This window comes from Lampetra planeri, chromosome 12 (genome assembly GCF_965212315.1).
Source record: "Lampetra planeri chromosome 12, kcLamPlan1.2.h2, whole genome shotgun sequence".
Lineage (NCBI taxonomy): Eukaryota > Metazoa > Chordata > Hyperoartia > Petromyzontiformes > Petromyzontidae > Lampetra > Lampetra planeri.
The window spans coordinates 7,762,982-7,790,197 of NC_136118.1; the positions used below are offsets into that span (position 1 = coordinate 7,762,982).

At 48.8% G+C, this 27,216-nt stretch overlaps 1 protein-coding gene across 2 annotated transcripts in view; it reads right to left on the reverse strand.

Annotated features, from left to right (window-relative positions):
- The window catches only part of LOC144721613 (heat shock 70 kDa protein 12A-like), a 46,923-nt gene that overhangs the window by 12,046 nt on the left and 7,661 nt on the right, over positions 1 to 27,216 (reverse strand). The window contains exons 2-10 of one of the 2 annotated variants that reach the window (XM_078599389.1): positions 23,772 to 23,860; positions 19,508 to 19,632; positions 17,746 to 17,932; positions 9,492 to 9,596; positions 8,765 to 8,881; positions 7,805 to 7,976; positions 2,697 to 2,789; positions 1,979 to 2,083; positions 55 to 313 (exon numbers count right to left, since the gene is read on the reverse strand). In XM_078599389.1, coding sequence (XP_078455515.1) covers positions 55 to 313; positions 1,979 to 2,083; positions 2,697 to 2,789; positions 7,805 to 7,976; positions 8,765 to 8,881; positions 9,492 to 9,596; positions 17,746 to 17,932; positions 19,508 to 19,632; positions 23,772 to 23,860 — 1,252 coding nt within the window. Of the gene's footprint in view, positions 1 to 54; positions 314 to 1,978; positions 2,084 to 2,696; positions 2,790 to 7,804; positions 7,977 to 8,764; positions 8,882 to 9,491; positions 9,597 to 17,745; positions 17,933 to 19,507; positions 19,633 to 20,527; positions 20,605 to 23,771; positions 23,861 to 27,216 lie in introns of those variants that run through there. The other variant, XM_078599390.1, reaches the window with a different exon arrangement.

Consider the following 27,216-nt stretch of genomic DNA (forward strand, 5'->3'; position numbering starts at 1 on the left):
GCGAAATGGGCGCGCGGCGACGCAAAGCATCGAAGAGGCCTCTGGCTCGCTCACCCGCTCTTGCGAAGGGCGGTCTCCACGCTGTGGCCGCGCACCTTCTTGTAGTAGTCCACGAAGGAGAAGGGCAGCGAGATGTTGAGCGGGCCCGCCCGGCCCGGCGCCGCCGTGCGCTTGCGCGACTCGAAAGCGATCGTCAGGTCCACCCAGGCGGCCGGGCGGTTCCGCCGGAACTGCACGATGAACTCGGCGCTGAAGATCCGGCCCAGCAGCCGCTCGAAGGCCTGGTCCACGGCCAGAGAGCCGTAAGGCCCACCTGTGCCCGTAACGCGCGCGGCGCGTCACGCACAGCCGCAGGACGAAGGCCTCCGCCGCGCAGGTTGAAGCGGGCGGTGTGGCGGGGGGTGGGGGGGGATGCCGGGGATCGGGTTTTGGTACTGCTCGAACCGCTCACGTTCGTCGTGGCAAAGGAATTTAACTCGGGTGGTCGCGGTTACGGTGGCAAGGCGTGAATCGCTACTCCCATGTATTCACTGTGCAACAAAAAATATTTTTTCCTGGGTAGTAAGTGTTATTTGCTAATTGCTTATGCCTCAAAAGTACATATAATGGCTATTACTCCCCACACACTTTGCTTTTGTGACCAGGACATTGATATTATTAAATGTACCTATTTTCAATGAGAAAACGTGTGGATTTGTGTCTTTCGTTCACATAAAGTCCTGGTCACAAAAGCAAAGTTTGTGGGGAATATTAGCCTTCATTATGAATAGTCATTTTCTATACTTTTTAGGCATAAACAATAAAAAAAATTAACACTTAGTACCCAGGGACAAAAATTGTGCTACATAGTGAATTATTTCACCACGGGCTGTGTGTGCCCCAAAGATGCCTTCATAGCCACACACGCTGTGAGTAGCTATGAAGGTTGGCATGGCGCATGACAGGAGCGTGTGCTCAGAACCACGCCCGGACATCTCAAGATCTGTCCCTGGTGCTGATGTTTACACACCGCACCAGGTACTCATTGAAGTCAACTAACGGGGCCCTCCCGGGCTGGTTCAGATACCACTCACCTTCTTGGTTCTTTCGGTACAGTCACGTAGAAGGGAAATAATAAAATAATACAAAGAAAACATAATAAAATACAATTCTCACGACGTTTCGGCCACAACGCAAGCAGCCGTCCTCAGGTGAAGAACAGGTCTGTTGGAAAGACAGCGTCTTCTATTATTTTATTATTTCCTTTCTACGCGACTTTACCGAAAGAACCAAGACGATGAATCCCTGCAGTCACGAAAGCTTTAAATCCAAATACCACTCATCGTTAATGTTAACTACACCTAGAAATCAAACTCAAGTCGCCTGATTCCAAGCATAGTGGGCTTACAACTGCGTCACTACTCATAACTCGCACGCATACACCTTCACACATCCACATACTCGCACACAGGGAGCCGTCTCAACCACAAGCTGCATAAGCTTGGCGAGAGAATGACACTTTAGTGGCGACAATTGACGAAAGAGCGGAGAGAGAGTGACGAGAGTTGGGGAAAATTTTGGAGAGACAAGTTAGCAGGATTTCGTGAGAGTTTTTGGCGAGAGGGTGAGTGGTGACAAGTGTGGTGAGATTTAGCGAGAGAGTGGTGAGGTTTGGCAAGAGAATGGCCAGCGTCGGTGAGAGAGGGGAAAGCTTTCACAAGAGGACATTTGGCAAGAAGAGTGCCAAGGCAGTGCCGGGTGAGAGTGCTAATCTGGGCTCTCTCTCGCCAAAACACATCTCCCACCGCCACCCCATCATGCTCCATTTGCGCGGACGTGAGCCCAGGCAGACTCGGCCCTGCTCCCGGGACTCAAGTGCTGGGAGGACAGTGGAACGGGACGGGGATATTTGACAGGGCGCCCCCGTATCATTGCTTGGGCATGGGCCCATGGCATGCAGGCTGCCGCGACTGGCTGGTGCCGTCTCGCAGCTCGTTACCCGAGGCCTTGTGCAGCTCCTTGAGCGTGCCCTGTGGGTGCTCGATCTGGTGCACGGTCAAGTCCACGGTGCCGCCACCGCAGTCGGCCACCAGGTACTTGTCCCCTGCGCAAGCGGACGACGGGTCAAGATGCACGGAGGGAAAAAAATATAGACTTCATCATACAAATGTAGGGTGGCAGGAGATATTGGGTGGTAAATGTCGTGTAAACATGGATTAATACCAGCCGGGTCTGTCTGGGTTTGGAGACCGAGATGATATTCCCCACCTGGCATACCACATCGAGTGTTCATCTTGCTTTGGCTGTGGCTACTATGTATGTGTGTTGAACTTCTTTTGCACCGTACGTAGCAACCCGTGCTATTTGGAGGTGCAATGGAAGGACAACAAACTAAACACTAAAAGCAGTTCTAAATAAATTAATTTTCAATTTACTAGTCACATGTTTACGATCATCATAAACATGTTGACGTACATGATGAACTTCCTTCGCACCGTACATAGCCAACCGTGCTAATCGGAGGTACGGATGCTGATGACGATGAAGACAACGGATGATGATTATTGATGATGAATGACGATTGATATTGCTGACGACGGTGATGAGACACGTGTTTGAGAAACTCTGCTGGATATGTTCGAGATGAGGAGTGGTGATGGAGACGTGGGGGGGTTAGCTGGGGGGGGGGGGGATGGGGCTGGGAGGGGAGCCCGCACCAGCTTGCAGCTCTGACCACAGCTCCCCGACGCTGCTCTCCACGACGAAGGTGGCCTTCTGGCTGTGTCGGGAGCGGCGCGGCACGTCCCAACCTGCGGGCAGAAAGGAGGGATCGCAACGGTGGCACAGGCCGATCGATTGTGAAGCAGAGGTCGCAACCGGGTACCCGATACCCGTACCCTACCCGATACCCGGCTACCCGTACCCGGCCGGGTACGGGTAGCCGGGTATCGGGTAGGGTACGGGTACCCATTTGCGAGCCTGGTGCGGCCGGGTACGGGTAAGGAATCAAAACCCGTTTGCGACCTCTGTTGTGAAGTGGATCTGGTTACGATTTCAATCATTTCGACGAAATAGCTGGTGGTATCTCACGGCTCGTGGGTAACGTGTTGTGATTGGCTTTTGTCTCTCCTGTTTAACACGAGTTATTCAGACGGTAGTGTTACACGTAAGGGGCCGTCCATAAATGACGTCACGCGATTTTGGACGATTTTTAACCGCCCCCCCCCCCTTCGTCACACGGCGTCACAAAAAGTCAGACCCCCCCCCCTCAAATATGACGTCACAAAGCTCTGCCCCCCCCTTGCCCCCCCCCAAAATAAAACATGCTTCAAATCGCTTTAAACTATTAAAATGTAGTGCGTATTTAATGTTGTGCTGCACTCTGATGTTGTAGGAGAAAACATTTATTGAAAAGTATATTTAATTAAGTAGAACGTGTTGCCTATATTTATTTAAAGTTGCACATTTTTACGTGACGTCACATTTCTCAAACCCCCCCTCTCGTCATACATCGTCACAAATGTCTGACCCCCCCCCCCCTCCCTAGGTGCGTGACGTCATTTATGGACGGCTCCTAATGATGATTTTTGTTACCCATTTAGCGACGTGTCTTGCACAAGCCCACTTTTCTGAACGGTCACTAAAATGGGTGCATTAAATTCCCTCTCCAATCCACGCGTTCCTCCGTCTCTCGGTGTAATCCCAAGCGTGTACCTCTCCGCGCTTTATTTGCGCACTCTTCAACGTTTTTCCCCTTTCCGAATCTGGGGCAACATTTACGCCTCTGCGTATTTACCAACTTGCATGTGATGGCGTGCAACTGACAGCAGGTGGCAGACTAACACCACCTACAGCAAAATCCAGGCCAGAGAAACGTTCCCGTCACTCCCCTTCCCATGCCCCCTCGCCCCAAAGAGTCGGGCACCAGCCATGGCCACACGGGACACCTTCGCCGCTGCACGGCACTCATCAGTAGTAACACGTGGTACTTTCAAACACACACACACACATACGCCGCCGGGTTTGTAAGTGTTCGACATTTTTGTTGCACCTCCGATTAGCCCGGTTGGCTACGTGCATTTATCTTCTTGGTTCTTTCGGTAAAGTCACTTAGAAGGGAAGTAAAAAATAATAAAAATAAAACATAATAAAATAATTCTCACGACGTTTCGGCCACAACGCTGCTTGCGTCGTGATAATTATTTTATTTTGTTTTATTTTTATTGTTTTATTACTTCCCTTCTACGTGACTTTACCGAAAGAACCAAGAAGATGAATCCCTGCAGTCACGAAAGCTTTAAATCGAAATTTACGTGCATTTAGATGATCATAATCAGCCATGCTTACTCCACTGCTGGATGCAGGCACCCCCCTCCCCCCCGACATTATAGCCGACCTAGCAACTGCACATGACGTCGTCTTGGACCATTCTTGAGGTTGTCACCCCGTTCAGCCATGAATCATCCTGTCTAAGCCCACTCACTTTTATGAACAGAACGATGTAATGAATCCTCTGCACGTTCTCTAATCTATGTGCTCCTCTTTGAGTTCTCTGTGTTATTGCGACCATGCATCTCCCAATGCGTCTTTGTGCACTTTTATATATTTTTGTTGTTTATCATCCTCCTGAACCATTTTATCATTGCTAATCTCTGGACATTTTGTTTTGCCATTGGTAACCCCTATATTAGCATTTTTTTTTTTAATAAAAAATAGCAAATGTGTCTTTCATTTCCCCCATAGTCTATCAGCATGTAATTCCCTGTCGTTCTTACCCCGCGTGTTAATGCATGAATGTGCAAAAAGAAAAACATGGAAAAAAATTGCGATGTTTATGTCGTTTTTCCAACTAAAATGAGCACCCTTGTGACTGGATGCCACTATTCTACCGTTTCCACAGCACGGTTTGATTGTTTTTGCCGGACTTCGCTGTGATTTTGCATTAAACGTTGCTGGGCTGTGTGCTATGGGCTATTTGCTTCAGAGACAGCACAAATGTCCATTATACTCTAGATACCTTTTGTGGCTACAGTAGATGCTCTACTTTATAAATAAGTGCCCCATTAAACATTGCTATTTTAAATGTGGTAAAACGAAATAATAAATGTTACCCTTTCCTTTTAATACTTGTGATTGCGTTCACTTGCAAAATAATATTAAATTAAAGCGCTACCGATTTTGAATCTGCGACCCTGCGATTTGGCATTGCTGTGCACCCTCCACTTGGCTATAGAGAAGTGATAACGCCATCACGCGAAGTGTGCATGAGACATCATCGCGGTGTCATGTACCGTATTGTTAAAGTATGGCGAAAAACATGTACACGGGATTTGCACCCAGGATGTTCGCTCCAGAATCTGCTGTGCTATCATCCACTACACTTTTTTTTTTTACTTGACACAGCGAGCGTGTTGCGACGGTTCCACCTGAAGACGGAAGCTTGTGTTGCCTCCGAAACGTCGTGATTTTTATTTTATTTAACTTTAATGAATTTTTTTTTTTACCTACGTGACTTTACCGAAAAAACCTAAGAATATATACACTTCACAACCTTGATGAAGGTCGTTGAATGTTCCGGTTATTAAGTCATTGTACATGCACATTCTGGTGGTGTCGCTGCGATCCTCCACAGCGTCGACTGCCTTTTTGGATTGGTTGAAAAAAACGTAGCATTCTACTACATTACGTTTCACAACTGTTGCTTTTCCATTCTGGAAAACGAGAGATGTATTGTTTCATAAATGTATTGTTTCATAATGATAAAATACATCTCACCGTTTGCTTTGATTGTTACTTGTAGTTGCGGTTATTTATTTATTTGTGAAAAATATATTCGATGAAAAATACATGATTCGAATCGTTGACCTTATATCTCATTAGCAATATGAGCTCTCTGCTCAGTTACAGAGAAGTGATAACATCACAGACGTTTCCCCACGTGTTAAGTAAGATTCCGACTCGGGTGTTGAACCTGGTGTACCTGACTGAGCTTTACGGAAAAATAAACCACGAACACTCATTGAAATACTCTCCACAAAAACACTCTCCTTACGCTTATATGGGGCGTTGGGGTGGTGCCCCACCTACAAATTTGCTCTTCAACTAGAATTGTTTTCAGTAACTATTTGATCGACAAATGGGATCCATTGAAAAAGAATCAATATTTAAGAAATTTTTCGTAGAGGGCGTCATCATATGCAAAGGCTTGGTCAGCATCCCATTGGCCGATTTGGGGGGGCGAGTTGAAAGGTGTAGCCTAGGGGGGCGATCTCAGGTCAATCCTGACCAATCACAAGCCATCATTCGGGACTTATTTGCATTTGACCCGCCCTATCCAATTGACCCCTGCACGGACCTTCTCACTGCACGCGGTAAATGCCACCCGGTTCTCCGCTCGTTGTTGTGAGCGTCGCTCCTCTGCCCTCCGTTGTAATTGGAAGGCGACTGCCTCCAACTGCCCAGTAGCGTCCTTCACGAGCCTCCTCCACAGAGGCCGATCTTGACACCACTGGTGCCAGTTATCGGCAAGTCCACTCAGCTTTACATCCTCATGTACCACATCACTCCATCTCGCGCAGGACATTCTAATACCCACAGGTGCACATATACGGGGATTGGCTTTAGATGTGTTTAGCCTTTAGATAATCATAATCAGCCATGATTAATCCACTGATAGATGCAGGCCTCTTTAGGCTGCGACCAACTCTTATGATTCTGCAGTGTAGTCCTCCTATCTTCTGCATACAAATCGATTTTTCATGACTCTATCTCACTGAACGTCCTACTGGACATGCTCCATTCTTTGGCTGCCACGATTATTTTTGACCATCAGCCATCAACCCATCTAACCATGACGCGTCCTGTCCAAGCGCACTAACTTTTATGCACGGTTTGGACAATGTCATTAACCTGTGTTCTCTAATCCATGTGTTCCTCCTTCTGTCTCAGTGCCACGAGGAAGCATGCATATCTCCTCGTGCTTCTTTGCAAACTGTTAAGGTTTTCTGTATTTTTCGTTAATGGCTAGGATTCTGAATCATGCGTCATAACAGGTAGTATGCACTGATTAAATACGTATTTATAATGCATTGATTTGTTTACTTTTCATGATCAAATTCAGCTTCCGTTTCTTTTCGTGAAAGCCACAACATTCTGGAATGATTGACTGTTATGGTTGCCACCTCTGAGGTATAAAAAAAAACCTGGGCAATATTATGGGAAGAATAATAATTCAGTATCAAAAGGGGCAAAGACCGACACGGAGATGATAAAAGGGAATACTAGGCTTTACCCTTTCCAACAATAAAGCAGGTGTTCAGATATCCAAACACCAAATAGACACCTATTGCAAGGCATCCGGTTGCCTAACACTGGTGAGACAAGGACATAAAGGAGGCTATTCCGGATATAAGCCAATCAGTTTCAAAGACGATGCATATATGATCAAAGCATATTTGTTTGCATGTTTTACCTCAAGCATGTGTGGTTAATACAGACTTAATGCCTTGGAATATGCGTCTATTTGGTGTTTGAACATCATAAAACCTCCTGTATTATTGCCAGAACGGAGATGCTGGTGTTGACACCCACCCTCGACACATCAGCTTCACTATGGAACCAACGCACTGTCAAAAAGAGTCCCATAGACTGACGAAACAAAACAAAAAACGAGTCCTTTAAAGTCACGATAAAAACTTACAGAATCCCTGGGCAGCTACCTAAAAAAAAAAAGAGGACAATTCCTGAAAAAACACCCCCAAAACAGGTGGCAACCCTACCGTTGGCCCAGCTAGTGACAAGCCTGCCACTGAGGCCGCACGCGCACCATTGGAGAAGCCTGTTGGGGAGGCCGAGTCGCCGTGGCCGTTGGAGACGTGGGTTGAAGCCGCGAGCTCCGTGAGCTGGTTGAGGCGCAACTTGCGGCAGTAGATGGACGCAGCCTCGGGCTCGAGGGCAATGAGAAGGCCCTCGGGGGCCTGTGGGGTCGCGATCCCTGCCTGGCGGGGCAGAGGCACGAACAAAGAAAGAATGAAGATCAGTGTGACACCTTCGGGCCTACTGAGAGTTAGGCAAAAAAAGCCAAACATCCTAATGCCTTGTGCTTTAAAATCTACTGAGATGATGTGAGACTTTCCTGGTTGAATCAATTTATAATGACCTCACTTTGGGACGACTGGCTTTGGATAATGAAACGATCTTAAATGTGTAACATGTCTCGTGCTCTTTTATTTTGAGGTGCCAGAATCATAACCACGTTAGAATTGTCTCAATGTTTACTGTCGGTGTTTTGCTCCCAACTGCTCCAGCTGCATGCAGGCTTGCACACCCCAATGCCATGATGTCAACCACTGCCATCCATTGTACGCAAGCGTTTCATAAAAATGTAAACCTGGGTTGTGGTGGAATGTGACGACTGGAGTTTAGAGCACTGCAGAATACACTTGAAATGATCCGGCTGTCAAATCAATGTGTCCTGGGTATGGCATTCAGCTACATCTGGTGATGGTGTCACATAAAAAAAAGATACTGTTGTAGAAGGCAAGAGGGAAACCACCTCCATCCATCTTTCCATAGCTATGGTCCAAGACAGAATGGATGCGATGCGGTAATCCTGAGCCATGGATCATAACAAACAACATGAATAAAGAATAAAACGAGTAAGGAGAATGCCGGTGAAGAAAGAAGATGTAAAAGCTTCCTGCACATAAATGCCGAGCAGAAAAACTGAAAAAAACATGACCCAAAATGGACCATCTGCTGCAAGCAGTCGCCCTCCCCAACTCACCGCGTAGGCCGCCTCCCTCATGAACTGCTTGGCCGGCTGCTTCCAGATGGCGGGGACCGTGATCACCCATCGGATCTCATCGGGGTTGTACGGCAAGCCCGTCTGATCCGAGAGTTCCTGCGAGTTCCGGAGATGGGTGGAAATCCGGCAGAGCAGTGCAGCAGCAGGAGTCACGCTCGAGCGGTTCTCAGAATAAGGATTTGGACATCGGCACTCAAAAAACACAACCTGGAAAAATTTGTCATACGAAGGAAATTAGCTCAGAGGTCACCCTCAAATGATAGGGCTCGTCAATGGAGTAAAGAAGATTGCTGGAGGAGTCAAAAGGTAAACTTTAAGATTGCCCAGATCAATGGTTTTCAATGTTTTTGATTATGGCGGCCACTTCCCACAAGCACTCCATCCTCCTTACCCCACCCCCCACAACCTCCTCTCCTTCTCTCCTCCCCCCATCCTCTTCTCGACAACGTGGTGTCAGTCGGGTATCTGTTTCACGTTGTGTATTTGCGTGATTTGCCGCTGCAATGCTGCGCCGACTTTGCCTGCCATGTTCCTGCACAGTATGCACGCCACAGCCTGTGCTCCGCTTGGGTTTGGGAACCCACTGGCCGAGGCTATTAGGAATTCCTTGCACTCTAGCCCATGGCAACGATGCAATGCTCTTGCACCCAGCCTTCTCAAAATGGTGATTCGCTCAATTGTTTAGCAGCACAAGCGTTTGTTTTACCTGCAAGGCTCTCTCCTTGAAGAAGCGCAACGCGTGGGCAAACACCTCGAGGGCTTTCACCATCTTCCCGTTGGTTGCCTCCAGCTCGGTGTCCAAGGAGATGACCTGCAGAAGGGAGTGATGATGTTTGAAAGCTTGCTTTTCTTTAATATACAGCTTTAATTAGGGTAACAGCTGCCCTCCCACAAAGCGGTCATTGTTGTGTGTAAAAACGAACTCTCCCACATGTTGGCCACATTTGCGAGAAGAGTTATGGGCAAGGAGTAATAAGATGCGACAGTAGCTTTGCTTCTCTTAACCTTTAGAATTCTTCATCATGACCATGATCAGCCTTGAACGATCCACTGCTGGATTAAGGCCTTCCCCCAAGCTGTCAATCATCTGCCACAGTATCGTGATGCTACAATCCAGGATAGCTTCTTAACTAAACTAAACTATGTTTTATTTTACCAGGGGAAAAAAAGGACCCAGAGAAAAAGTTCACGCGACCGCAGTGAGAGCATGCGCACTCCAAATATACAGGTGTCAGGGTCGAGATCGAACCCACGACCTCCTGAATACCAGGAGAGGTGAATTTTGATTTAAAGCTTTCGTGACTGCAGGGATTCATATTTTTGGTTCTTTCGGTAAAGTCACGTAGAAGGGAAATAATACAATAATAAAAATATGAAACAATACAAATTCTCACGACGTTTCGACTGCAGCACACGCAAATCATGCAAATACACAACGTGAAACAGATACCTGACTGACACCACGTTGTCGAGAAGAGGATGGGGGGAGGAGAGAAGGAGAGGAGGTTGTTTACCGAAAGAACCAAGAATATGAATACCAGGAGAGGTAGTTAACATCACCGTGGCACCACTTGAACACATTTCATCTCCACCTCCACGGTGGACTCCCCCTCTTGGGTGTGCTCTCTCTTTCGGCTTCCACTGTCGTTGGTCTCAACCGCCGGTCGTCATCCCTTTCTCGCGGCTTCCGCTGCTCAAGCCCACTTCATTTTATTAACAGTCAATTCTAACGTCTATTCACGTCGTTCCATACGTTCTCTGATCCATGCGTTCCTCTTCCCGTATGTCAGTGTAATTCCAAGCATGCATATCTCTGCGCTCCTTAGCACACTTTTGAACATTCGTTGTATTGGTCAGTGTCCATGTCTCCAATCCATGCGTCATGTTAATCGATTGCAAAATGACAATCAATGCAGTTACTCGTGCAGCAGCAGCAGCAGCAACAGCAGCAGCAGCAAAGTTCCCATTCACGAGCATCAGAGCTCAAGTACCCATGTCAACTCACTCCAATCATAAGCATCATCCTAAGGTGAGAAACACTAAGTGGAAATTCAGCAGTGGCTATCCATTGTTCAATGGTCCCTGCCAAATAATCAGCAAAATGGATGACTTAGGTGAGCATAGGCCGACACTTGAGTGAGGAACCACCTTTCACTTTTCATTTCATGGCATTGAATAAACAAATGCAAAACATCGTAAGCGGTCGGTAAATGTGAAATGTAATTTTTTACGGAGGTGTTGAGAAATTATGTACAAAAAAACTGCAGCGAAGAAGGGAACATAATTTCCCGTGTGTTTTTGATCTCGACACACACAGAAGAATTAAGTATTATGGGATTATCTTTGCTTACTAGGTCGTATGAAAATTACCCATTTACGTTTCGGCAAGTCGAGACGTCAAAATGCGAATACACCCTCTCTGGAACATGCGTTAATATTCAATGCAATCTGTCACAGCTGTCTAAACCATTCTTCCTGAGGCTTCGATGTATTTTTATTGAAAAAAAAAAAAGGTATTATTATGGTTATTTATTTATTTGTATGGCCTGACACGAATTGAGGTTTTGCAAATGTAGAATAATGAAAGAATAACAAAGTCTTTCATGCAAGTCCCCTGAGCTGCCTATACCACTAAACCATCTTGCTTCCTATTCTTTGGTTCTTTCGGTAAAGTCACGTAGATAGAAAAATAATAAAAATAAAGTGAATACAATTTTTTTAAAAAAATATTATCAAATAATAAAAATTGTTATTATTGTTTTTCTATCTACGCGACTTTACCGAAAGAACCAAAGAGTATGAATTCTTGCAGTCACGAAAGTTTTAAGTCAAAATCTTGCTTCCAGGCAAACATCTTCACGGTGCTCCAGGGGCGGCAGTCGGGTAGGGGAGAGCTGCTGGGTCTTCACCAGAAGTGAGCACAAAGGGTTCAGAGCCGCTCATACCTCCGAAACTTTGTTTTCGATAAACCACGTGTTAAAACATAAGGAGGGGAGACACTGCCGCTGTGTCCTGGTTAGCACGTTGGACTTGCAACCCAGAGATTGCCAGTTCGGTCTCAATGAACACATTTTTGTTTAACCCCCCACCACCCTCAGCTCTGTCCACCCAGCAGTACAAATTGGAACACCACAGTCGATCAGCAAGTCACGTATACAGGAGTGGAGTAACGCGTGGTTACTACCGCCTTTTCCAAGACCTCTGATCAGCATTAAAGAGTAGGCCAAAAATACTCTCTATATGGGACTCTGTCGAGAGAGAGGTCCCACTAGTGGAAGGCCCTCTGCCAGCAGTGGCATGAGCAAGCGAATTGCAGGGCTGCACCTTTACCCAAACGTGGGTAAGGTGTCCTTTCGATGGAATTTGAAAAGAAAAACGCATAATGGAGATGCTGATGTTGACACGCACCCTCGAAGCATCAGATTCGCCTGAAACCAACGCACAATTTGAAAGTGAACCGCGTGTAAAATTGGCCTCTGCCCAATGAGCCGTGCACTTGGGTTCATTAGACCGGCGAAAACCCACTCCCCCGAAACGAGGGTGTTTAGCCCACTGACTGAAATTGTTACCGCATGTAACACTCTATCTAGGCGTGTGTATTCCAAGAAGTGAGGTTTTCTCACGTGGAACATCTTAAGATGCAGTCTTTACAAATGTTCATCATCAATCATCATTAGTCATGATTTATCCAATGCTGGATGAAGACCTCCCCACGTCGCTGCCATTTCTTACCGTCCCGTGATGCAACAAGCTATCTATATCATGCACGTGAGCAGATTTCATCACTACAACTGGCAATGAATGTCCTTTCCGACGCGTTCCGTCCTTGGCTGCCACTCTGCAATTTGTCTCCACCAATGGCCATGATTCCTTTGAGTGACATGTTCTGCCCTGGTCAATGTACTAATCTTAACAGGCAATATGATATCTTTAAGGGGAGTTGGGTCTCTGAACCGTATGCTCATTTTCTTGTTTCTCAGCGTAATTCCTAGCATGCTCGTCCACGATTAAAAACAATTTCACCAACTTATAAATAGAGATAGGTAAAAATACTGACCTTCTCTCCCGATGTAACTCGGTGTTTTGTAGAAGATTAGTCAACGAAAAAATATCATTACAATTTAGACAAAATTGCTTCAACACAACCTTTACTTTCCAAATATATATTGATTTCCTTCCAGGGAAATTACACTTAAACCAGGTAATATTAACGGACATAACTATAAACTCTCAACGAATACGTTAACATGATTGTCACCTGTAATCCCTGCACATTGCCTGTGTACAAACCTGCATCGGCTGGGCCGTCAACCACGCTCTGTGGCCATTACACTCAAATAATCGTACGTTCGCCTGGGCCAAAGTTCAAGTCGCTTAACAACGCAAGTCAACACGTGGCTGAGCCCAGGATCCTTCACACGACGCAGGGGAGACGGAGCCTTCTGGAGCACAGCCCCCACCAATCTGGACCCCCCCTCCCCGCATCTGACTGTCACCGGACATCCGAAACGTGCCAAATGTCTCTCAATTCCGTGGTCTGTGTAAGACGCATCTATTCTGACTAAGCTTCCCATCACAAAAAAAAAATCTCATTAAAGCTGTCTCTCTCTACTTTTAATTGCTTAGTGCTTCTTACAGCTCTTACGCTATTCGTTGCGCACGTTTGCACTTTCTTTTGTGCGCGGTTGCTCAGCCGGTGTTTGCCGCTGGGGTCGTGACGGGTTTCTTTTTTCATTTTCTGTTGCTACTCTCTGGCCCCCGTGTACCGTTCCCATTCCGCTACGATGCGCACTGATGCCGACTTTACCGAGGGCGATATTGGCACGAAAGAAAAACGATTGATTTATTGATTGATGCGGGACGCTGAGCCTTGCTCGAGCGTTTAGAACACTCCAACTGCTGGGTTCACTTTCTTGGCACGGAACCACGTTCAACGAGCCGGGCCGCGTGCGTCGGTTGCTGCAAGCGCGAATGCGGTCATCACTGGACTGCTGTGAAAAAGAGCTTCATAGCTCTTCGGATTCCTCCGGTCTCAATAGCGATTCTGATTCGCCGTGAAGTCGCAGTCTCAGACGAGTCGTCGACAACCCGTGGAGCTTTATTCAAGTCCTACTCTGCGCATTTCATCGGGTCTAGTCGACAAAAGTCAGTTGAACCGTTAGTCCACAAATGTAGTGGTTATTAAGATTTTGGTTAAAGGGTTTTTGTGAAATTTCCCACCCAGCATTATTTATCAGGTTAAACACTCATTGTACTTCATGAACCTCTTTATATACATATTATAACAACGTGCATTTGTAAGGCACATTTCATCCGTAGATGTCAATATAGGCAATTGCTCTGTTTGGTCTTTTCTGGGCTCACTGCGGTCTCTAATTACGTGACAAAGTTATCTTAAAGTTGATTTGAAGCTTTCGTGACTGCAGGAATTACTCTTTGGTTCTTTCGGTAAAGTCACGTAGAAAGAAAATAAATCAAATAATAGAATACGACGTTTCGATTGCAACACAAGCAGTCGTCATCAGGTAGAACTAAATTTGAGAGAGAGACAAAACACAGACACACACAGACAGACACACAAGCAGAGAGAGACACAGAGAGAGAGAGAGAGACACACAACATAGACGCACAGAAACGTTATCTTAGCCTGCGTCTTCGTTTCAGACTCAACAATTTCGTCTCGTCACAGTCACGCTTTGGTCTTTGGTGGACAGTCGTTACTTTTTGCAACGCTCGATCATTCACATCCACTCGAAGTCATCAATGACTAAATAAAATTTACTAAAAAAAACACACTCAATTTTACGAATATTCCCGTCACTAATTTCATCACCGGTTACCATGTGAGTTGCGAGTGCGCCTTTTTCTGCTTCGACGACGCACAGCGGTCGTTAGAGCGTCCTACAATAGCTGGCATCGCGCACGCCGAGACACGGAAGAGAGAGAGAGAGAGAGGGGACAGACAGCTGCTCCGCTGCAGACGGCGGCATCCATCTCCGCATGTCCGGCACCGCCGAGCTGGCAGATGCGGCACTCGGCGATGAAATAATGACCCCTCTTCTTGGTTCTTTCGGTAAAGTCGCGCAGAAGGGAAGTAATAAAAGAATAAAAATAAAACATAATAAAATAATTCTCACGACGTTTCGGCTACAACGCAAGCAGCCGTCTTCAGGTGTTTTATTTTTTATTATTTTATTACTTCCCTTCTACGTGACTTTACCGAAAGAACCAAGAAGATGAATCCCTGCAGTCACGAAAGCTTCAAATCGAGAAATAATGACCGTCGCTTAGTCGCAACCGCGCCAGCCTCGCTGCACTGCCTCGCTACCAGAAGACGAACGCTGCTGCTGCTGCTGTTGTTGCCGCAGATGAGCTTCATCGTTCATCGAGTTCCTCCAATCTAAATCACGAATCTGATAAAGATTCCAAACATGACGCTACTGCGTCCCCACGGCCATCGCTAAGCTGGCTCGTTAGCCCGGGAATGAACGGCAGGAATCGAGCGCGAGTCCTCCATGAGCCACGGGGCCGCCCTCTTCTTCTCGTTCTCCTCTCGTCTCTAATCCCTTGGCCTTCTCGACTGTTGCTGTGCCACATCTGACTCTGCTCTTGCTGCATCGGTGACATTGCTGGCTGCCCCCAGGTTCTGTTCTGCGATGAGAAATTTCTATTGTCGTAAAGTAACAGAAATGCTCTTAAAGTAACGCTTAACGCAAGCATTCGTTCAGTTGGGCAGGGGTCGCCAACCAAAATAAGAAAAAGAGCCATTTTTTTCGAGCTCGGTAAAAAAAAAACCTCATGATTTCAAGAGCCGCAATGCACGTGAATATGAGACGGTGATGCTACGTAACTAACATCACGTCGCAGTCCTTCAAGAGTCGCATAGGCTCCTGAGCTGCAGTTGGCCACCCCGAGGACTCGGGCTTCCGTAGATACGAGCGGTTGGTAATTTTCTGACCCACTCTCCGCTCCAGCAAGCAATGCTTTCCGTTGAAGCAAAGGGTCACACTTTGTTGAGTGGGAGGTCGCCCATTCTCCTCTCCTGCCCTCGCAGTCTGGAACTCCCTTGCCCCAGCCACCGGTGCTGTCGACTCCGTATGCCCCTTTTTAGTCCTGGCTCAAGACCTTCCCCTTTTGTGACTGTTTCTCGGTTATCCTATGGATAGACTCGCTCCCGCCATATGGATGTGGAATTTCCACCACTGGCCCTGCAGGGTTGTCAACAGGAGATGAGCACCAGTGCCTCAACGCTCATTTGAGCATGGAATCATTTTCACTTTCTTATGTTTGACAAGAGGAGAAAACATTACAACTGCATTTCTCATCCACCCCCACCCCTACCAACCGCCGCTCCCCACCTCGTGTGGAATTGCAGAATCCCTCGCTCGCGAGAGCACGTGCGCACGCACGGCGCATCGCCCGCGGTCGTAGCGTGGGTCTTTATAAAAGCGACCGCGAAGGACCAATGAAGCTCCGGGCAACAAATTGCTCTCGCTACTCCCTCTCTCTCCACTCCGGCTCGAATGCTTTGAACGGCACGCTACGGAGCCCCATCTCGATAAGAAACTGGCGGCGTTGGACACAGTCCGTCACCTCGAGCGCCAACAGCGAGCGATCTCAACGGTCCGGTGGTGAACGCGGCGTTCGTATTAAAAGTAAAAAAAATCTCCAAAGAGGGATGATTCTCGAGGATAATCGTGAGCGCACGGAACTCGCAAACAATCCAGAGGTCGTGGCGCGTGAAACAATGGGAAAGTTTCTTAATGTATATATTTTTACCCGGGGAGAGCCCCCCCCACCTCCCAAACTGCCACTACGCCACTGGTCAGGAGCGCTGCGTTTGCAGTGCCGGTCAGTGTCGCAGGCAGGGACGTTCTTTGGCTTTAAGCAGACAACATGGGTTACGGTTGTAACCAGAGCTCAATTTCAACCGGAACACTGTTCCAGGAACTATTTTGGCGAGCGACAGTCCATCTCTCGCCTTATTTGGTCCTAAGCCTTTTGTATGTATGTTGAACTTCTTTCGCGCCGTACATAGCCAACCGTGCTGATCGGAGGATTACAGGAATACAGGGTGTAAAACAATAGTATTATTCTGGATAGGCACACCGTGTACTTTAGTAGCAGTGCATCGATAATTATCCTTACTTCCAGCCAGCCCAAGGGTGTTCCCGAAAATACCGAGTGATAAATAAATCCCTGGTTTTAACGATCGCTGTTTGTAGAGTCTCTCTGATGGTACGATAGCTTTGGAACAAATAAAAAAAACATCCTCGCGGGCCATTTTGTGCGCAGTGTTTCCAAGGGGAAGAACGATAATCAGGAAAGAAAGTACAATAAACATTGAACGCTAGTCCTCGCTGAGCCTGCACCGTCACTCGCTTTCCGTCAACGTCTGCACATTTGCTTGCCATTAGCACTGGACAATATCATATGGCCAATGACCATAGTGTACAAGGCTGCTCCAGCGAACGATTAAGCAAAGCCTGCGTATAAACCAGGTCTCCAACGCTCCCTTAAAAGAAAGGACATTTCTTGTCTCAGTGGGTTCAGAGAGCGCACACAAATCAGGGACACCATATATTGGTTGTGAACAAAAGTGAGTGACCATTTTTCGATTTAAAGCTTTCGTGACTGCAGGGATTCATCTTCTTGGTTCTTTCGGTAAAGTCAAGTAGAAGGGAAATAATAAAATAATAAAAATAAAACATAATAAAATACAATTCTCACGACGTTTCGGCCACAACGCAAGCAGCCGTCCTCAGGTGAAGCGTCTGATGCTGTCTTTCCGACAGACCTGCAGATTTTTTCCACGTGTCCCACAGATCAACCACGGTTGCCCAGACAATGACCCCTGTCTGTATGCATGCTGAACTTCTTTTGCACCGTACGTAGCCAACGGTGCTTATCGTGCGTGCGACTAGCACGCAACCCCTGCCCCCAATGAAACCACTCATTACGTTCATGTCGTGGAGCTTCATCTTGAACTTGTCGAAGTAGAGCCAGGACGTCGCCTCGCTCGGCTCCAGGTCGTGGAAGAAGTCGCGAGCAGAGAAGCCCAGGCTGTGGAAGCGCCCGTCCGGGGTGAGCAGCAGCGCCGTGGGCGTCTTCTGGCTCGACACCCCCGGGTCGCCACCCTCCCAGCGCCTGCCGAGTGGTCACGCGGTGGTCACGCGGTCAACGGCAGGCACGGCATCACGTTCCCGGCAGAGGTCGCAACCGGGTACCCGATACCCGTACCCTACTCGATACCCGGCTACCCGTACCCGGCCGGGTACGGGTATCCGTTTGCGATCCTGGTGCGGCCGGGTATGGGTACGGTTGGACCGTGAGTCACTGGTGAGTAACTGTTTGTCATTCATTTCCCAACGTCTTGTCTCTTTTCACAATTCAAGTTCCTAGAATCAACCCACCCGCGCCTGCAACATGGCTTCATCCCAGAGGTCGCAATCAGGTACCCGATACCCGTTTGCGACCTCTGGTTCACGGAATCCCGTCGCCAGAACAGCCAATACACGGTGGCTCAAACATCAAAAACATCACCGACGAAATCTGTGATTTATCCAGGAGGGCAACGGTGAGTTGTAGGACTGTTTCACCGGAGGGTCCTGCTACGTTTATTGGCTTGTTGTTTTATTTGAAAAGTTTTTTGACAATTAATCAGAGTTTACTTTACGCGTGGGAGCAGAACCGGAGCATCCAGAGAAAACCCACGCGCACAAAGCGGCAACGCTCTATCCCCGTACAGATGGAAACATATGTCGATTAGTTCACTTGCTGTAATGACTTCTCATGGAGAGCCGGGGAATGGCACGCTGTTAAAATTAAATTAAAGTGAAATGTGTATATGGGAATCTCCCATGGAAACAAACGGAAACAAACAGCAACAAAAGCCTTTGCGTTCGAACTGTTTCATGACTGCCTATTAAGCCTAGCATGGCCAAGGATAGGGTGGTGTGGCAGGAACCATGCCTAGCTGCCTTTGTCTCCCCGCTGCTGATGTCCACAAACAGCATCGGGTGGTACTGGTTTAAGGCCGAGTCGACCTAGGGGGTGAACCGGAACAGTTTCTGATATCACTGGCCATTGACGTTAGCCGTGCCTGGTGACAACATCGGCTGTAATTGTGACAACAAAACAAATGGTAATAATTATCAACACAACTGATAAGAGTGTACAGCCCTTTGATAATGTACTGCTGGATGAAGGCCTCTCCATGCTGGGGCGGTCATGGGAGTTGACTGACCATACTCCACCATGCTGATCAATGTGGGAAGGTGAAGTTGAGGTGTGGGAAGAGATTGGGGGGGTGGTGGTGGGGGCAAGGACCGGTTTCAAATATCCCTCATCACCGATGTTCGCTGTCGTCGAGAATGGAACTCAGGTTGCAGGATTTACAGGGCAGTGCTACGACCCGATGCGTCAATAGAACGTACGTCCACACACGCGCACTCTCACGCGGGCGTCCACTTGGCTGAGGATGGATGAGAGCCAACAGAAGCCCAGCAGAGGGCTCGAGGTGAAATCGGATCTTATGCGAGAGGCGCTTTAGCTCGCTCGAAGCCGTGATTGTGAAACGCGGCGTCGGCGGCCGAGAGGGCCGGTTGTTTCCTCGTGAATTAAAGCGCCCGTCGGCATCGCCCGGATCGATACGCCTCCGCTCATCTCGCGCGCGCGCGCCGGCGGCACAAGAGGGGCGAGCGCGCGGTGACGTCTGGGGACCTCATCATGTGGATGGCGGACGGCTCGCTCGTGAAGCTGTAGGCGTAGCCACTCGAGGTCGTCCCGAAGTCGATGGCGACCACCACCGAGAAGCCCCGAGCCGGCGGCTGCTCTTCGCCGCGCTTCTGCGCGCAGGCAAGCGGACAGGCAGGGAGAGAGAGAGCGAGTGAGATGAGTGAACACCTGGACAGGTGAGCAGGCAGGGAGAGAGAGCGAGTGAGACGGTGAACACATGGGCAGGTGAGCGGGCAGGGAGAGAGAGCGAGTGAGACAGTGAACACCTGGACAGGTGAGCAGGCAGGGAGAGAGAGCGAGTGAGAGAGTGAACACCTGGGCAGGTGGGCAGGCAGGGAGAGAGCGAGTGAGACGGTGAACACCTGGGCAGGTGAGCAGAGAGAGAGAGCGAGTGAGACGGTGAACACCTGGGCAGGTGAGCAGGGAGAGATAGCGAATGAGACGGTGAACACCTGGGCAGGTGAGCGGGCAGGGAGAGAGAGCGAGTGAGACGGTGAACACCTGGGCAGGTGAGCGGGCAGGGAGAGAGAGCGAGTGAGAGAGTGAACACCTGGGCAGGTGAGCAGGGAGAGAGAGCGAGTGAGACGAGACGGTGAACACCTGGGCAGGTGAGCAGGCAGGGAGAGAGAGCGAGTGAGAAAGTGAACACCTGGGTAGGTGAGCAGGCAGGGAGAGAGAGCGAGTGATAGAGTGAACACCTGGGCAGGTGAGCAGGGAGAGAGAGCGAGTGAGACGAGACGGTGAACACCTGGGCAGGTGAGCAGGCAGGGAGAGAGAGCGAGTGAGAGAGTGAACGCCTGGGCAGGTGAGCAGGGAGTTAAATAGAAAGACGGATCAGACACAGAGTGACAGGCGGACAAATGGACGAGCAAACGGACAGAGACGCAAACAGAAAGCCAGACAAACAGATGGGTAAGTAGAAAGGCAAGCAGGCAGACCGACAGGCATACAAGACAACCAGAGGCATGACAAGCGGGCAGACAGACAGACAGACGAGCAGGGCACCTTCTGAGCGAGACACAGAGAGAGAGAGTAGCGGAAGGAAAACAACGAGCGAATCCATTACGCAGACGGAGGAGAAACGACGAGAATGTGATTACGCGCGCGTGCATGTGTTTTGTGTTTATACAAAGCCATTTTCTACAATTAAAAAAGGCGGGTGGGGGGGACATAGCACGCATAATTAATACAAGGTACGAGAACACTGAATTACAGTGATGTTGCAAATGTCCTGCGTGTTATTGCCAAACACTAGCATTAAGTGCCATTTTATTGTCAGCGCATGCAGCAAATTGCACGGAACAATGCATTGCAAATGTCAGGGTAATCTGTTCTCAATTTATTCCCAGTAATTGGTGGTTATACACATTCGCGGGCGTCCGACTGGCAGGTAGCAATTGGCGAGGCAATTCGCGTTGATTGCCGCGTTCAACTGGTGTGCCTGTTGCGTGCATTTCGCGATGATGGATAGGCAAAGTTATAATCTCTGTCAGATGTGAGGAGTAAGCCGGCTGGAAATGGAATGGAATTGGGAATACATATTTCATCCCCCCCCCCACAACTAACCACTGATAGAAGACACAAAACAAGGATATACAGCGGGAAAAGTTTGTATTTTCTCGCTTAGTTCGAAATAGTTTTGAGGTTAGTAATTGCACGAACGGATCAGGACATACCAACATAAATGCATTTCGTCGTCATCAATCAGCAGCAGCAATTGTGGGCATGATCTCTCCGCTATTGGATGAACGCATCCACCCCCCCCCCCGTCCCACCCCCCCTGGGCAGTGCAAATCGGTGAAGATTAAACAAATGCATCTATCGGAAAGTAAATGTTGTTTTGTGCATGCGTGTGGGTGTGTGCGTGTATCCGCATGTGTACGTGCGGGTGTGTGCATTTGCGTGCGTGCGAGTGTGGGCGTGGGGGTATCCGCGTGTGCGCCCGTGCAACGCGTGCGTGTGTGTCTGTGTGTGCGTGCGTGTGTGTCTGTGTGTGTGTGCGTGTGTGTCTGTGTGTGCGTGCGTGTGCGTGCGTGTGTGTGCGTGCGTGTGTGTCTGTGTGTGCGTGCGTGTGTGTCTGTGTGTGTGTGCGTGCGTGTGTGTCTGTGTGTGCGTGCGTGTGCGTGTGTGTCTGTGTGTGCGTGCGTGTGTGTCTGTGTGTGCGTGCGTGTGCCTGTGTGTGCGTGCGTGTGTGCCTGTGTGTGTGTGCGTGCGTGTGTGTCTGTGTGTGCGTGCGTGTGCGCCCGTGCAACGCGTGCGTGTGTGTCTGTGTGTGCGTGCGTGTGCCTGTGTGTGCGTGCGTGTGTGCCTGTGTGTGTGTGCGTGCGTGTGTGTCTGTGTGTGCGTGCGTGTGCGCCCGTGCAACGCGTGCGTGTGTGTCTGTGTGTGCGTGCGTGTGCCTGTGTGTGCGTGCGTGTGTGCCTGTGTGTGTGTGCGTGCGTGTGTGCCTGTGTGTGTGTGCGTGCGTGTGTGTCTGTGTGTGCGTGCGTGTGCGCCCGTGCAACGCGTGCGTGTGTGTCTGTGTGTGCGTGCGTGTGCCTGTGTGTGCGTGCGTGTGTGCCTGTGTGTGTGTGCGGGTATCCGCGTGTGCGCCCGTGCAACGCGTGCGTGTGTGCCTGTGTATGTGTGCTTGTGTGCCTGTGTGCGTGTGTGTGTGTGCCTGTGTGTGCGTGTGTGCCTGTGTGTGCGTGCGTGTGTGCCTGTGTGTGCGTGCGTGTGCCCCTGTGTGTGTGTGCGAGTATCCGCGTGTGCGCCCGTGCAACGCGTGCGTGTCTGCCTGTGTGTGCCTGCGTGCCTGCCTGTGTGTGCGTGCGTGTGTGTGCGTGCGTGTGTGCCTGTGTGTGCGTGCGTGTGTGCCTGTGTGTGCGTGCGTGTGCCCCTGTGTGTGTGTGCGAGTATCCGCGTGTGCGCCCGTGCAACGCGTGCGTGTCTGCCTGTGTGTGCCTGCGTGCCTGCCTGTGTGTGCGTGCGTGTGTGTGCGTGCGTGTGTGCCTGTGTGTGCGTGCGTGTGTGTCTGTGTGTGCGTGCGCGCTTCCTCGCACGCCGTTGCTGTTGCATCCTCGCGCGTTCGCGTCCGACCGCCAGGGGACATTCAGGTCACAGATTGAGACTGTCGCTGACGTTTCCCAGCACGCCGCAAACATCGCAGTGACAAATCTTCCCTCCCTCGGCGCGGCACCGTCAACCCCCATGAGCTCAGCACATGCGCGGCGGCTGAAAGACGCGGCCCGACCCGTCGCCACCTCCGCCATCACCCCCCGCCCCCACTTACTCACCCCCCACTCCCTTCCGATGTTATTGTCCTCGGGAAGCAAAGTGGAGAGAAAGCCGGCACTCCCAGGGTGTAATCACACCGCGGGGTTTGCAGCATCACCAATTGCACCGCCGCCAATCTCTTTCGTACGGCTGGATGGACAACAACGCATCACAACAAAGTCTACGTCTACGGATGAGTTTAGCCGGGAAATTGCATCAGTCGATGAGCGGTCGATTGCTTCGCAGCCCTGCGTAGGCTTTTCTGAGCTCACGGTGGCCCAGTTCGCTCGTGGGCTCGCACGGTGACTGACACACGCAGATCCATGGACTCACACAGAGAGCCCATAGACTCACTTGGAGACGCGCAGACTCGCACAGTGTTCACGTCAGCATTGGCCAGTCATCCCAATGCTGAAAAGTGACACGCACATTCCTCAATTGGGACTTTACACTTCGAAACTTCGCTTCCCGACTGCGAATAGAACTTGACAGGACCCTCCTGAAAAAAACAGTCTTGAGAATAAATAGTCCTACAAAAAATAGAGTATGTATATAACTTTGGTTCACTGCTGTGGGGTCGATGGTCTTGCTCTTTGTTTCTGCAGTGACACAATGGGATATTACCAAAGTGGTCTAGGGGCGGATCTGCCGCGAGGCGTGCAGATTCGATTCCAAGTGGCCCAGTTTTTTCGAGGTAGATTCAAACCCGAGCTTCTGTTAGGGGGGTCGGCGATCAGCAGCTGCTACCGCGTAGCTTTGCCCAGTTGCCCTGCGGTTACGCCGCGCGTCGTCCGGAGTGATGTCCGACGTTTCGCTGCACGTACTGGGAGCTTCTGCGGGCCCTGACTGCGGCAGTTTACGTTCTCCCTCGATTATTATCTGGGATGTTGGCGTTCGGTCCCAAAACTGTCGCCCTTTCTCCAGGGCGTTAAAACGAAACAACACCACCCAGTGCCACCGCCAGCGACGAGGGCTGGGAGATCGCTGAGCTCACCGCGGGCATCGACGGGGTGAGAGGCGCGATGCCACATCCGGCGGGGCTGCCCGGGTGACTCTGGGTTTGCGGCTCGGCTTCTTCAGCGCCTGCAAATGGGAAGACGAGCAGGTGAGCGAGGTCGCCGTGCCAAGCAATTAGCGGAAGGAGAAACTGCGCATAATCCTAGAGGTGGATGAATGAACGGACGGACAGGCAAACAGGCAAGCGGGTAAGTAGGCAGATAGACGCATTGACAAAGATTACTATTCTTAGGTTTTTTCGGTAAAGTTACTTGATACAGCTATCGTGCTGTGACGGTTCCACCTGAAGACGGAAGCTTGTGTTGCCTCCGAAACGTCGTGATTTTTTTATTTTTTATTTTACTTTTATTAATTTTAATTTTTTACCTACGTGACTGTACCGAAAAAGCCTAAAAATATAAATGCTTGCAGTCACGAAAGCTTCAAATCTAGAATTGACAAAGATCCCAATTTACTCTTTAACAATTCGTGCGGGCAAGTCCTGTTAGCGAGCACCTATCAAGGTCCCGATCAGCATGAAAGAGATTGGTGTAGCACCACGCACGGTCGCCTTTAATTCCCCCAGCGCTGATGAGTACCTACCGCGGGAGGTACTCATTTAAGGCTAAGTCGACCTAGGAAATGCTTAGGATGAGTTTGGATGCAACTCGCCGCTGACGGGAATCGAACCCAGGGGGCTGGCGTTAGTAGTGCAGTGCGCTAACCACTGCACCGCCACTCTTACAGATAGAACCATCCATAGAACAATGTATAGAGAGACTGAGAGGGGGGAACGCGGCATTTACAAAGCAAACTCATTTTACACACAAAGAGGGCCAGGGCGAGCGGAGTCATTTTGCAAGAGGAAAATGACGAGGAAAAAAAAATGAGCGACGTTATCACGTTGAAAATGCGCCACGAGTCTTGACTCGATGGTTTTCCACTCTGTCAAACGCCAAGCAATTTCCCCCCACGCCTGGATTTCAATCTTTACTGTTGGGTCAGAAATTGAGCAGACATTTGGATCTAGATAATGTGTGTCGACATGCAATACACGTGCCTCATTGCTGCTCCACCTGTGTTTTGAGTCGAGGAAAACAGAAAAAAAAGATATATATCCTTTTATTGTTTTTCGTGCAAGCAATTGAGAAAATAAGATGGGTTAAAATGTTTAAAAGGGAAAAGAAATACGTGGAATGTCAACTTAATCTCGACTATGTATGCACCTGCACATACATTCTTCAAAGTGGCATTCTGTTGAACTTTCCACGTCCCACGGTGTTGGCTGACCCAGGGATCACAGTGGGTGGTATCCGTATTGGCCAAACACCCACTGTGCTGTTCAGATTACTGACCAATATCAAATAAACAATCTCTTCCAGGCTCACTCGTCCGCGTTCACAGCGAGGAGTTTGCACGTCTGGCGGTTTGCGCGCGCGTGAGTTCATCTGTGAGAGATGGGGGGGGGGTGTCGCTTTCCATAGCGGCACTCGGTCTCGGCGTCAATTTCTCGCGAGAATTCGCGACTTGGACGTTTCGAAGGCTTGCGTGCCAAACGGGACCGCGATGAGTTACCCGGAATCGAGCTACGAGAGACTACAGGACCAGCTGTGAAGAAGAGCTTCATGGCTCATCGGATTTCTTCGGCATCAGTAATGATTCTGGTTCCGGATCAACGGTTGTCGAGAATTATCACGCGGAGTGTGGAATGTCGCGATTAGGCTGTGTCGCAAGCATCCATTTGTGAATGTCGATGAGATGTGAGTCGATGTAATGTTTTGAAGACACGTCCCATGTGTTGCATGTAAGTGCTTTACGTGTAATTACATCCCGAAACGCATGTCACGTGGAGTCACGAGTGTACACGGCTTCAATTTCAAGCTGAGTCTGTCCGGCTCGGCGACCCAACAAATATTTTCCAACACGGCGTATCACATCCAAGTCGACGTCTCGCTATAGCCATGGCTACGACCAGTCACTCGCCTGCATCAGTCTGCAAACGACTCGTAAATAGTCAGTGCGAAATTAATCCCTGTGAGTGTATGCAAAACGATTTAATGACAGAAAAAAATTGTTATATATTTTCGACTATTTTCACTTGATATTTGCGCATTTAAAATTGGCTGACATTACATTCGCTGATGTAAACAAGTGTAGCTGGCTCAAAGCCAATTTCCAATTCATGCACTTCATGCAATGATTTATTAACTCTGATTAAAAAAATAAAACCCGCAAAGCTTTGCTTTAAAAATGAAACACATCACGGTGGGTGATCGTGCTTTGTCTGGGCGACAGCCGTACTTCAATAAAAAAAACACCAATTATTTATGATGAGGATAATAATTACGATGAAAACATTGGCTTTAGTGGTAACAAACACAATAACTGCGATGATCAGTATTATATCGACCATCATCATAATCGGCATCAATGGGACTCACCCATTGAGGAATTGTGAAAACAGAATATAATGTCTGCAGGAATCACCCAGACCTATTCACCATCATCAGCCATGTTCAATCTACTGCTGCACAGAGGCCTCCGAAAGCCATGCCACAATCAAGCTGGCACCTCCATGCCAGCTGATTTCGTTGCTCTGTCTCCACTATGGGTGGTATCTCGTGTGCGCTCTTATTCTGATATAGCGACGCACAACATAGTATTGCACGGCGACACCATGCTGCGTATTATCATATATATTGAATGATGTTGGCATTGATGCACAATTTGGTAAAGTATCACTTTCATGCAAAACACATTTAATGAACGTGATGCGCTCTCATGATTGAGATGAATATTTTTTTTTAAAAACCCCACAATATTGTAACATGTACTTAGAAACATTAATGCGTTTCACTTAAATGTGGTTTTAACTTACAATGCTACAATTAATGTTTCTACGAGAAATAGATGTCCATTACTTTCCACTTCATTGAATGCTACGGATGCTATTCTTTCCACTTAATTACAACCCAGGTTCTAAAGCGAATATCGTTTCGAATGAAATCCCAGTTTCGCTTGTAATTTGAGTGTCAATATGATTTTTTGTACTTAAGCCCAGAAAATGAAGGCATTTACTCATGTAGAAGCCAACATTGTTTTTTCATTGCGAAAATAAGCTCCTCAAAAGAAGGATGATCAATGGCCACATGACGTTGACACTCGCTCTGCCGAGTTGACGATACCACCGCGTGCAGAGCAGGTCCTAGCATCCCATCGCATGAAAAACTCCGTCTCTCCCGTTCACGTGCGTATGGGACTCATTACACTTTCATTTCCCCTTTGGTTCACGGCCAGGAAAACAATAGCACAGCAGCCAAACTCAAGCAACAATGCAAACATCAGAGTACGGTGAAACCCTTCGGTTGGGCATAGAGCTGTCAGAGATATTGGGAACGCACACAGCATACAACCCACAAAGAGCATGTATCGTAAGTGTGTTT